The 12,736-nt window shown below is 37.3% G+C and overlaps 1 protein-coding gene across 1 annotated transcript; it reads left to right on the top strand.

The window, feature by feature from the left end:
* Positions 1-7: 7 nt before the first annotated feature.
* LOC139745497 (dipeptidyl peptidase 4-like) lies at positions 8-12,443 on the top strand (the record flags this gene model as incomplete). The annotated part of the gene is made up of 13 exons (XM_071655886.1): positions 8-75; positions 909-1,071; positions 2,617-2,724; positions 3,357-3,493; positions 3,801-4,017; positions 5,177-5,323; positions 6,172-6,341; positions 7,371-7,428; positions 7,791-7,884; positions 8,918-8,982; positions 10,461-10,533; positions 11,398-11,471; positions 12,331-12,443. Coding segments are annotated over 13 exons (1,479 nt in total), but the record flags the coding sequence as incomplete, so codon positions are not given.
* Positions 12,444-12,736: the final 293 nt, after the last annotated feature.

Raw genomic sequence — 12,736 nt, 5'->3', positions numbered from 1 at the left:
CAAACTCTATGTGATGTCAACTAACAACCAGCAGAATTTGGTCCACATAAAGCCTCCTGCTCAGTTCCAGGACCAGTAAGTTCTAGCCCAGTGCCTTGTCTTTGACTCTGTCCTTGTCTTGGCCCACTTATCCTTGTCTGTTCCAAGGACTTTGGACAGTTTGTACAATGCTGTTGGATTTCCTTACCTATTGGTACTCAAATCACAAGTAGGGTTGATATGATTATGGGACTGTGCATCACAAAACCAACAAAAGTCACACACACTAATTTTGTGTGAAGACTCAACAAAGATGAAACGGATGAACCTAGTCAATCTTGAGTTTTTCATATTTTCTGAAAGAGCAATTCTTCTTCTACATTATTCGAAAGTTTGGAATCATAAAGCAAATGGGAAATTGTGTTTTTAGCAGTCTTTTGTAACACTTTTTTTTTTTGTAGAATAGTGTGATTTGGTGTGTCGTAGAGTGCCCTTTTCATTTCTTTAAAACCTTTTACACTAGCTCTCATAAGTTCTGAAAGGATGATGCGGCTGCATGAGTTGGCATTAATAATGGACAGAATGGTTTTATTGTGCTCAATTTCAGCTTACCAATCTGATAATCCCTTTATTGTTGTTGCTATAAAGATAGACATCCTGGTTTTCGTCCCATTCATTCCAGGGAGCACGGCTTGGTAAAAGTAAGCACTTTAATACCATTGGGCCCACCATAGTATTAACTTAGACACTTTCAGCATGTAGAATGCTGCCAGGTAAATGCTTAAGAAAATCAGTTGATTTAGATACCATAATGAAAATGGCACCATGGCATCCATCACTGTGTAATAGTGTGACAAGTCTGGTCCCAAAAGAAGGTTTATACTCGAGGAGGTTCAACAAACTTTCTTGCTCCATCCATCTGCCCCCAGGGATCACTATTTCAAGAGTGCGGTTTGGAAGGACCAGTACCAAGTCGCCGTGACGTGGTGGAACCGGCCTCAGAATATTTCCCTCATCACCCTGTGCCAGGTGGACTCGGGAGTCTGCGATGTCAACTACGAGCACCAGACACCAAATGGATGGATTGTGCAGGTCAGAACGACTTTTAGAATCACATAATGATTTTAGTGACAATTAGTGACACATAGTGATTGATGTTAGTGACAATTTCTGCATGAGTAGTTTTCCACACTTGGCAGAGTAAGTTGAATTGAAATCCATGCAATCAAAATACAGTATAATGTAGTATTACGTACAGCAAACAAAAATGTCCACTTTTACAGTAACTTTACCAAGTATCAGAAATGCATATATGTGACCGTGCACCTCAAAACGAACATAAAGTCGCACACACTGATTTTGCGTGAGGACTGAAAATAAGTGAAATGGGTCAACCTAGCCGAACTTGACTTTTTCATATTTTTTGAAAGAGCGGGTCTTCTTTTACATTATGCTAAAATTTGGTATCATAAAACGGGCAGGAAAGTGTGTTTTTTTAGCAGTTTATCTCGAACATTTTTGGTAGAATAGCGTGGTTATGTGTGTCTTTAGAATCCTTTTTTCATTTCTGAAAACCCTTGTCCACACTCTTCACTTTCAACTCTAATAACTTTTGAAAGGATAGTGCTACTGCTTTGAAAGTTGGCATTGATTATGAACAGAATGTGTTAATGAGGCATGCTCAATTTCAGTTCAATCTGATAATCCCTTCATTGTTGTTACTCTGGTGGTTTACTTCCTGTTTTTTGTCCCATTCATCGCACAGCCAGCACGGTTTAGTAAAGATTAAGCGCTTGAATAGACACTGTACTTCAGAGCCTCTTTTCTCAGTTCCCACTTTTCCTGAGTTTGTGCTTTCTTTCCAACATTTAGATAGGTTAGGAGAGTCCATTTGATTTGAGTTATACATCATTTTAAAGCTTAAAGTCTGCTCTTTCAGAATATGGACTTAACTAAAAATTCATGTCTGGCGACTTTTTGTTTGTTTTGAGGTGCACTGTCACATATCTTCTTGTACCTGATGTTCAGAGTAGCGTATCCATCTCGTGGAAGATCAGATAATGTGACACAAAGTGACATTGTATTGATTGATGATATTGATTGGTCATAAGGTATGAATAGAGCATGCGCTGATGGGCTTGCAAATTCTTTTGTTATACACTATAATGACAGCCGAATGGGGTCAGCGAAAGTCAAAATCTAGTGAGCTCAGCCTTGACGGCTACGTACACCGTGTATGTCTTCAAACAAGCTTTATAGCAAAACAAGCGCACTGCTACTTAGAGGAAAAAGGTAGATAAGACAAAAATAAACACATTTTTGAGATAGAAGAAGAATAGATGACAGAAGAAACTAATCTTTTGATCAAAGTATTTTTATTTATTTATTTTTTTTTTTTTTGGGGGGGGGGGGTCAGCAGAACACAAATAAACATGAATTTAGGCCACAAATGCAGACAGTCTTGTCTACATTTTGGGAATGTGGTGTACCAGGTTTCCGTTAGGATGAGTTAAGATGCACCGTAGCTGCTGATGTTGATTAAGTGTGCAATGTCAAGTCATGAAGCCTACAAACTTCTTTTTTTTTGTTACTTACCAAGGTTTTTGTATACCACATTTTCTTTTCCAACTTTCGCAGAGGGGAGATATCATCTTTGCAGACGGAGGCGAGTCCTACTTCACCATCCTTCCACAAAGGGAGGGTCCAAAGGGAAATTACTATCATATAGCACAGGTCACTTCAAAGGTGAGTTGCCATGCCAACGGTGGAGTAGTAGTGGTGGTGATAGCACCATCATCATCATCATCATCTTTGTTATCGTTATGGTCACCATAGCTGTTGCTGCTGTTAGACTAGAGCTGAATTCTGGGAACCCAATATCTCTATGGATCTGTTGAATGATGCGTTGACATGAAAATGTTTTCATGCAGGATTATAAAAGACTATTGAGACGTACAGGTGTATTATGTATAGAGAATATTGTATAATGTTACATGTTGAAATGTTCCTTATAACTGAAGGATATGGTTAGCAGTCATGGCAACTCGGTTTAACAAAAAAAAAAATTGCACTCTCAAGAAAATATTAGGGCTCTATTTTTCCCCCAAGTACATCTTGAATATGTTATAGCATTCTTCTGCTTCTTTCCCTGAGAATTCTGAGCATATGTGACTAAAAACAGTCACTTGCATCTAATATTTGGTCCTTGTAGGCAAGAAAGTGATACCTGCAATTTGTAATCAAATGAGGATTGAAGTCCTCTGTATTGAACTTTGATTTGTTAGAAGTCAAACAAGAAGTGTACAACATCAAGGCAGGTATGACAGCCAAGTGTCGATTGTGATGCAGCCGCTAATTTTTTGTCTCATTCTACCCAGGATGCTGAGGCTGGGGAGGTGACCTTCCTGACCCAAGGTCAATGGGAGGTCACGAGTATCGTGGCCTACAACAAGGACGCCAACACACTCTACTTCCTCAGCACAGAGTTCGGGCCCGGCAACAGGACCATGTTCAGGTAACTTTCAAATAGCTGCTTGTGGCAACTATCTTTTATGGAGACACAATCAGGAATTTGATTAGTTGTATACAGCACTTAATTACTTGAATAGTTGTACTTAGAACATAACTATAAGTTGTACACAGAACATAACTAATTCTGGTAACATAATCTTTGCTTTATGCATATGCCCAAGTGCATCCTCACAAGCATTTGCATGCTCTAGTACCATAATATGCAATTTACTACAATTCAGAACCTCAACCTCATTTATGATTTATACACTTCTTACTTCTGTCTCTCTCTTGATTTCTTGCTCTCATAGCCTGAATGTTGTCACTGGCACCAAGTCCTGTATCACGTGTAAGTTGATGAACCAGACCTGCACCTACTTCAGTGCCATGTTCAACGACGAGGCCACGCGGTACTTCCTCCAGTGCCACGGTCCCTGGGTTCCCAAGACAACGCTCCACGCCGTGGATTCCTCAAACTACACCGTAGTGCAGGACAATGCGGCGGTGGTTGAAGCATATAAAGACAAGGTAAATGGCAGTGCGCGCAGTTTTTGTCACGCTCAGAGTAAGACTTTGTCATGATCTTGCCATACTCCACAAATATCATGTCCCTTAACTCACCAAGTTCTGGGGTGGTTCTGTTGCTGAAACTATCGTGTCTGCACTGAATTTGCAACTCTGAATTTTACTACATCTTGGTAAAATTGTTTGCAAACCACAAGCCCTGTAACAGGGTGCTACACAACTCTTTTTTTTACCACTTTACCACTTAAGCAGATTTTCAATTTGTTGCAAAACACTTTAAAATTCCCAAACATGGATTTTACATGTCCAAAAATTGATTTGCACAGTTAAACACATTAGAGTTACGAACTTGGTTCAATCGAGTGCTGCTGTTGTGCTGCTGTTGCATTGCATTTGGGCTGCTTCAGGTAAGTGTTCGAAAAAGTTACTGAAATGAAATTAAAGTTCATTGCATCAAGAAAGGGTCCTCTGTATAGTTGACTTCATGGATTTGAAGGGGGAAAAGTGGGGATAAAAAGTGGTTTTATTTTTTGCTCACTCACTTCAGGTAATCATTTTTTTGCATTGTTCCAAAACACTTAAATTGCCACAGGTAATCAGGCAAGTGCTTATGTCGTGCCTTGCCTGTAAGGCATGCACGTACTAAAGCTCATGAAGAAAATGCCTTGCTAAATAAAACCCTTTCACACAAGCTCAAAGAAAGAAGACCCTGTGTTGTAATCACAATTTGAATATCAATGTTTGGAATGTGATCTGAATTTGTCTTCCTGCTGAAGTGGACAGAAAAGTCATAGTAATCATCAGCGAAGTCTGGCTCACAATTGAAAGCTTACTTTAACCCGTTGAGAACGAGTCCCGAGTATACTCTGGCAGATGTCTATGGGAAATGCGTGTTGTTGCAAAATCAGTCCATACTCAATGGGTTAAAAAGTACGCTTTTTGTTTAAACAAGAGTATCAATTCACTGTGAACATTACCCTAAGAAGCAAGGTATTGTTCCGCATAAAATTGTCCAGATATCAACCATCAAGTCGCTAATCTCTTTAGACTGTATGTGAAGTCAAATCTCGCCTAGATTCGTAACCGGCAAATCTGTGCTGTGATAAAAAACAGATGAACAGTATCCTTTACAGAATATATTTTTGTGCATCTCTCTTTCAAGGATTACGTCGTCAAGCGATTGTATAAGACAGAGTCCAAAGATGGAAATTACCAGATTCCCATCGAGCTTCTGGTCCCGCGAGAAATTGACACGGCGAGAAAGCACCCCCTCATGATCGATGTCTACGGAGGCCCAGGGAGCCAAAACGTAAGAAAACATGGCAACAGTCTTAATCCTCAGTCATCAACAAGGCTAATAGATAGCAAGCATACAACAACAGCAGAAAGTGTATGGAAAAGGAAAAACACAGAAAGTATCTGGCACAAAAGTAATTGGCACAAAGACGGTACACATCCACAAGCACAAAATCTGTTGTCAATGTGTGAGGATGAAGATACAAAATGATTAGTACACCTGTGTATAAAACATACTTTTAGTGAATGATGTTCTCTGCGTTTTCTCTCATTAAAAAAAAAAAAAGAGTGACAGAACTAGAATGTAATCAAAAGGTAACAGCAAAATACGGTTGACAGTGATTTTGGAAAAGAAAAACTGTTGTTTGCATCATGATAAAGGAAAAATGTTTTAAAAGCATACCAGATAACAGTTTATAGGCAAATCACATCTAGCATTTATATGGTATTTTGTTGATTTACTCTTTCAATATTTTGAATTCATTTCAAATACAGTTTAAGTTCAGAGGTCATTGTGATTCAAGTGTCCTGTGATAGTGAAATGTGGACATGCTGTATGTGTGTGTTTGTTTGTGTAGGTGCATGTGTGTGCAGATGTGTGTATGCATGTTTTCACATTCTTTTGACAAGCCTTACAATTTAGGGAATCTCAATTGAAACCCTATAGTTGACTCTTGCCATCAGAACAGCCTAGACTTTTACCAAATTTGTTTTTGTTTACTCTTTTTCTATGTTTGCTGTCCTGATATTCTTATTTCTGTTTTAGACATCTCCTATTCTTCTCTGGTCAACATTCATGCTTTTTCTTTGTGTGTTGGTTATCTTGTAATAAAATGCGACATTATTGGCATCTTGTAACAGGTGGACTCAAAGTTCATCCAGGGATGGTACACATACCTGATGAGTAACTACCACATCATTGTTGCCAGGATTGATGGGCGGGGCTCAGGCTATAAAGGAGAGAAGATGATGTATGAGTTGTATAGGAGACTTGGATCTGTGGAGATAGAAGACCAGGTCACTGGAACCAAGTAAGGAAAACTATCGTGATATCTCCTGGTTGTCCATTCTCTTCATGCCATAGTTAAAGGGATGGAATAGTATTGGTGGAGATGAGGACTGACATGGGCTTTTAACTTTTTGCGAGATACCAAGAAAGCACTTCCAAAAACAAAGTAAAACAAAGCAATCCTAATAAAAGATGGGTCCCACCTTTTAATAGGATTGCTCTGTTTTAGATATCTCAGCCATTTCACAACCAATTTTTTTTTTTTTTTAAATCAAATAAACGTTGAATCCCTCTTGGAATTACATACTCTTTCATATTTCATGAGAGGCTTCCTATTATTTCACCAAAGATGTTAGAAACCTCATGAAGGTCTCAACCAAAGCTGTAGAATCACTTTAAATGATTTGGCTGAAGAATGTATTTAATATTCATTTTTTAATCAAATTCCAAGTGTTCACTTCCTTCTCATTCAGTGTAAAAATCTTGAACATGCCTCAAATTTTGAATTGGTAATTTTTCTCAATGTGTTCCATATGACATGCTGAATAGACCTATTCTTTTTATCTAATACAAGATCTCATCTCTTCTATGCTTTACTGCTTCTTGAAAATTCACAGCCAATTTTATTATCAATACAGTGTTAACTCTGTAGCCAGATTGCTTTATGTTTGTGTCGTAGGACAAATTAAGCATAAATGGAAAATTTCATAGTGCCAAAATGAGATTTTCAATATTCAGCAACCATATCAGGATTTTTTTTTTCTTATGGTTGGCCACATATTATCAATTACTCATCTTTCCAATTTTTTTTTTTCGCAGTTGTCACAGGTTTAATGTATCTATAAACAAAAATTTAAATGGTGATCTTTTGAGGCTTTTGAGACTGTCCTGTTTCTCGGAGGATCTTATCATTAAGTTCTCATTACTACCATGTCTTGTTAATGAATCAAAAAGTAAATTATGATTTGAATATCTGTCCAAATGCTTGTAATTTTTACCATCACATGAATAAAGTGTGCATTATTGTGATTTTTCTTCTTTAAATTTTAAGTTTTCTTCTTGAGACTGAGAAGTTCCTTGACTGGAATAAGACTGCTATATGGGGATGGGTGAGTTCCATTCTTTCTTTTTTCCGTATCTTTTGAGGAATGTAATCCTATTTGTACAGCCTCTATTCCTTTCCATGTCAATGCCTTCCAGTTTAGAATCAGCTTATCTGTGCAGCTTGAAACAAACAAACAATTTTTACTGGTCCCAGACTGTCGGACCAGTGCCAGTGTGCTGATTTCTATTCTAGGACATAAAGATATATTATATCTTAACAAGCCTCTGGCTTTTCTTGCTTTACATTCCCTGTTATACTTTGTTACATTTTATTCTATCTTTCAAAATGATTTATTACTGAATAAATGTCTAGATTTAATGGACTTTGATTTTTTTTCCTGTCTTTTTTTTTTTTTTGGTCTCAAAGTCTTATGGTGGCTTTGCGTCAACTCTAGCAGCAGCCCATGGCATCTTCAACTGTACGATGGCAGTCGCTCCCGTTACTGATTGGAGATTTTATGGTGAGGATTTTTATACTTCACTTTCAACCATCCTTAGTTCATTAAATTGCTACGATGCTGCTTTTAAGCATCAGTGCATATGCTTGTGTAGGTAACCGACTTTGCCCTTCTAAACAAATTTGGAATTGAAAGGTATGTTGAGTTAAAATGATGCGTGAAACTCTGAATTTTCCATTTAATGCTATGCTCATGATTTTCTTTTATTGGCTTTTGTCTCAAAATTATCTTTATGTTTAGTTTTTGCTTTCTTCCCAGACAAAGTTACTATCAGTAGCATCGTTTTAATACCAAACAAAAAAATGAATAAAAGAATCTTCCACGTTTTTTTTTTTTTTAATGAGGGAGAGTGCCTAAGATTTTCTGTGAGTAGAGACTTATATCCTGAAATTGTCGACAGGTGTAACTTTTATTGATTTCTCTCATGATTTCAATTGCTTTCATTTATTTCAGGAAAGAACAGAAATGGCAGTAGTTAAAGATAATATAAAGTTTTGGTACCTCAAAAGTTTCCCTGAGTTTCCTTGTTTTAGTTTGTGTTTCAGGTTAAAGTACCTTTCATATAACTAACACTGTGAGACTTACTCGCCCCAAAGTGCTCTCATATCTTAGTGATCATGCAATAATGGTTTCGTATAGTACGTGTATATTGATTGTCGCAGTACCACTTCGAGTCAAACTAACGGCTCGTTCGAATTTTTCAGAGCCTGCTCTGCTCTGGTACGAAACCATTATTGCATGATTACTAAGACATGAGAGCACTTTGGGGTGAGTAATTCTCACAGTGTTAGTTATATGAAAGGTACTTTAACCTGAAACACAAACTAAGACAAGGAAACTCAGGGAAACTTTTGAGGTACCAAAACTTTATATTATCTTTAAAAAGAGAGCTGAGGGAGTAATATTACATCTTCTACTCTGGAGCAAAGAGGATATCAACTGAATTACTGTCACCGAGGTGCATTTTACATCATGGTTTCCATTGTTTTTTGTGGGGTTTTCTACATTTGTTTTTATGTTTCTCTCTCTCCAATAGATTCAGTCTACACAGAGAGATATATGGGCCTCCCAAAGCCCACGGATAATTTGCAGGCATATAAGGTGTGTATGGATCAAGTAGACAACTTTTGAATTGATGTGCATTTATTCATCAATGATTAAATTTTCAGTATCCCTTTCACACACATCACAAAATTTTTCATGGTTCAAGTATAATGTCTCTCGACGTCATGTATGAACTTTCATGGGAATGTACCTCAGAGTTTTTAAAAAAAGAAAAGAAAAACTAACCCTGTGTCTCAAGAACCCCCCCCCCCCCCCCCCCGTATTTGTATGGACAATAACAGTTGGATTTTTTTTTTCTTGGGGGGGGGGGGGGGGGGGGGGTCCGTATAAATTTACTGGAAATCTATAGTACATGTACTTGTGTCCCTTCCATAATAAAGAAGATTACAGTTTTCAGAAACCCGTTGAGGACAAATCCTGAGTATACTCTGGCAAGTGTCTATGGGAAATGCCTGTTGTAGCAAAATAAAATCGTCCTCAACGGGTTAAGGAGAGGTCTGAATTACCGACCTCTACATAAATACCAGCGTACAAAAGGAATTTAATTTTCATGGTTTCACTCTCATGATAAGTTTCTGCTTTAATGACACTAAAAGATTCTCATAGAAATTATTTAAAAGACTTATGTTGCTCCCCCCATGTTTATTTAGACATTTCTTGTACGTTTTGTTCCCTTAACAATGGAGATTAACCTGTTGAGGACGAGTCCCGAGTATTTTTCGGGCAGGTGTCTATGGAAAATGCGTGTTGTAGCAAAATAAGTCCGTCCTCAATGGGTTAAGAATGAGAGCCATGATCTTGAGTGATATCTTGAAAGAATGACATTCTTAGAGTGATTTTAGTGAGTTTGAATAGTATTTTGTTCATATATTTCCCCACCTGTGGAAGACCAAACATGTTTGGCACCATTTCTTGGTATCTGTGTTGTGATGTAGGCAGTTTTACACGTGTAGTTGTGTGCTTCGACATGCATGTATTATAACATACTTCTGGGCCCCATTTCATAAAAGATGTTAGGATAGCAACTTTTGCTGGAATGGCAACTTCCAATAGCAACAGCCAATCAAAAAGCTGGATTCGTGTCATTACTATGACAATTGCCATTCCAGCAAGAGTCGCTATCGTGTCAACTTTTTATGAAATGGGGCCCTGATCTGTAAATATTGCATAACGTAATATAATTTTCATTCTTGAAAGGATTGGCCACAACTCCAGCCTGCTTGCTATTGCTGGGTCTGGTTTACCAACTGAAATGTTCTTTAACTTCTGACTATTTTGTTTTTGTTTTTGATGTTATTATTTGGCAAGTAAATTTCATTTCATTTCATTCCAAATTTCATTTTCAAAATTCTACTGGTGCTTAGATTATAAAAATCATAATATTCCATGAAAATAACAACAGTTCCTACAGTATGTGACTCAGTGTTTTCGTGGATTTACCTTTCTTATGCATTTAATTTTGTTTTGTTTTTTGTTTTTTTGTCTCTTTTTTCCCCTCTCTTTGTCCCTACCAGGATTCCAACTTGTCATCACATGCGTCCTCTCTCCATAACACAAAATACCTCCTTGTCCATGGGTTGGCTGATGGTAAGAATAAGTTTGCTTGTCAGGTCATTGATATGATCTTTATGAATTTAGTACTAGTAACATTTGTGTGATTATTTTGAAGTTTGAGCAAAATTAGACATGTAGAAATGGCCATTTGATCGTCTGTTGGCATGGTAACCTGCTAGGAATTTGATGATGTCATCTGTAGGCCCTATAATGGTACCAGTATATCACTTTCGTACAAATTTGAACTATGCTTTGTATTCAAATGCAAAAACTGACTGTAAGATATGAGATTATCATAAATTTGAGGAGATCTACAATATAACTTGTGTTATTATTCATTCATAACATTAAGTGAATGCAACTACTGCTTATTGGTGTACACTGTACAGCAATGAATATAGAAATAATCAAGTTAAAGTGCAAATATTTCATACCACTATGTAAAAAGTGAATTATCTCTGTGTAAATATATGTATCTCTCTGATCTCATTATCTCTCTGTGTCTGTCTATCTATCTGTCTATTGGTCTGTCTGTCTATCTACCTTTCTATTTGTCTGTCTATCTATCTATCTATCTATCTATCTATCTATCTATATATCTCTATCTATCTATCTTTCTATCTATCTGTCTATCTATTTGTCTGTCTATCAATCTATCTATCTATCTATCTGTCTATCTATCTATCTATCTATCTTTCTATCTATCTGTCTATCTATTTGTCTGTCTATCAATCTATCTATCTATCTGTCTATCTCTATCTCTATCTATCTATCTGTCTATCTATTTGTCTATCTATCTATTTATCTATTATCTCTCTATCTCTCTCTGCCTATTTTTCTATCTTTCTATCTATCTCTCTATCTATCTATCCCCCCCCCCCCCCCACCCTTATGCAGATAATGTTCATTTCCAAAATTCTGCCAACTTGGTGAGATCACTGGTTCAAGAAGGAATTCCTCACCAAGTTCAGGTAAAGACTTTATACTCCCAAGCCTGTGATTCTTCAACTTTACACCAGTAGGGGTGCAATGCATAATGAGAAATCAATTGTGAAGCATTTTTTCAAGATGAAGAGGTAATGTTTTAGATACAAACTATACAATATAAAAGTTTTGATGTATCATAACTCAACTCTTATTTTCCCTTAATGTCATTCTGATATATTGTGAACATTGCATTTTACATGAAAGATTTGCTTTGTTCCTAGATTTTAAATGGAACATGACCAAAACCAGGGAATAATTTTCTAACTCAAATTAGATTAGCAACTTCAGCTGATGAAAAATATCTTCAATGATATCCTGTACACTTCTATGTAAGAAAACTGCTACACAAAAGTTAGTTTGTGTAGCAGTGGTGTAAAAATGCATAGCAAATTGCGATGTGATACCAGGAAAATTATTCGCTGAAAACAATCCATTCATTCCATAAGAAGTGAAAGACCTGTCAGAATGCTATTTTAATTTCTGTTGACTTGAATGTTGCATTTCAAAACTAGTTCCCTCGATATTTCCTTGGTTGAACTTTAACACGATGAAAAGTTACAGTGCATTAGGACATGAAAACTTTTTGAGATTTCCATTGCACATCCAATGAAACATACACAAGTACATGAAGCTGTTTGCTTTGTGACAAAAAATATTCCCTTTCACCACTACTGTATAGCATACATTGTTATCTGTAGTGATGTATGCATGATGATGAAACTAACTTCAAGAGTTTATACTACTGGACTCACTTGTGTTTGTGAAATTTGATAATTATTATCATAAAATCAATTTGAATTGACAAAATTTGCTCCAATATTTGTGTTGTCTCCCCTCTTGCAGTATTATCCGGATCAGGACCACGCGTTGCCCGACCCTATGGTGGAGAGGGACCTCTACCAGACGCTCTCGGACTTCTTACTACGCTGTCTTGACCTCAAATGCTGACATTAGACCCCTCCCCCCTCCCCATGCCCTCTCTCCATCTCCTTGTTTCCCACTAAACACCACCCCCCCCCCCCCCCGCCCCTTCAGCCACCAACCCTTCGTTCCAATGTTCCCTCCATTTCACATACGTCCCTCCTTGCACCAAGGTTCTTGAAATACACCCTATATTTTTGGCAAAGTCTCCCGCCTTTATTGACACATCCCTTTAAAAACAGCTGCACAGATTCAACTGAGGGATGGTGTCAGGTTCTTTTAGTGTTTTTTGGTTGTTTCCTTGTTTTAGCTCCTTGTTTGAATATTA

The sequence above is a fragment of the Diadema antillarum genome, unplaced genomic scaffold (assembly GCF_040938485.1).
Source record: "Diadema antillarum isolate AM-2024a unplaced genomic scaffold, OU_Dant_1.0 seq00001271_RagTag, whole genome shotgun sequence".
NCBI lineage: Eukaryota > Metazoa > Echinodermata > Echinoidea > Diadematoida > Diadematidae > Diadema > Diadema antillarum.
Note: the sequence above shows the minus strand (reverse complement) of the source record. Positions and strands in the feature narration are given on the sequence as shown.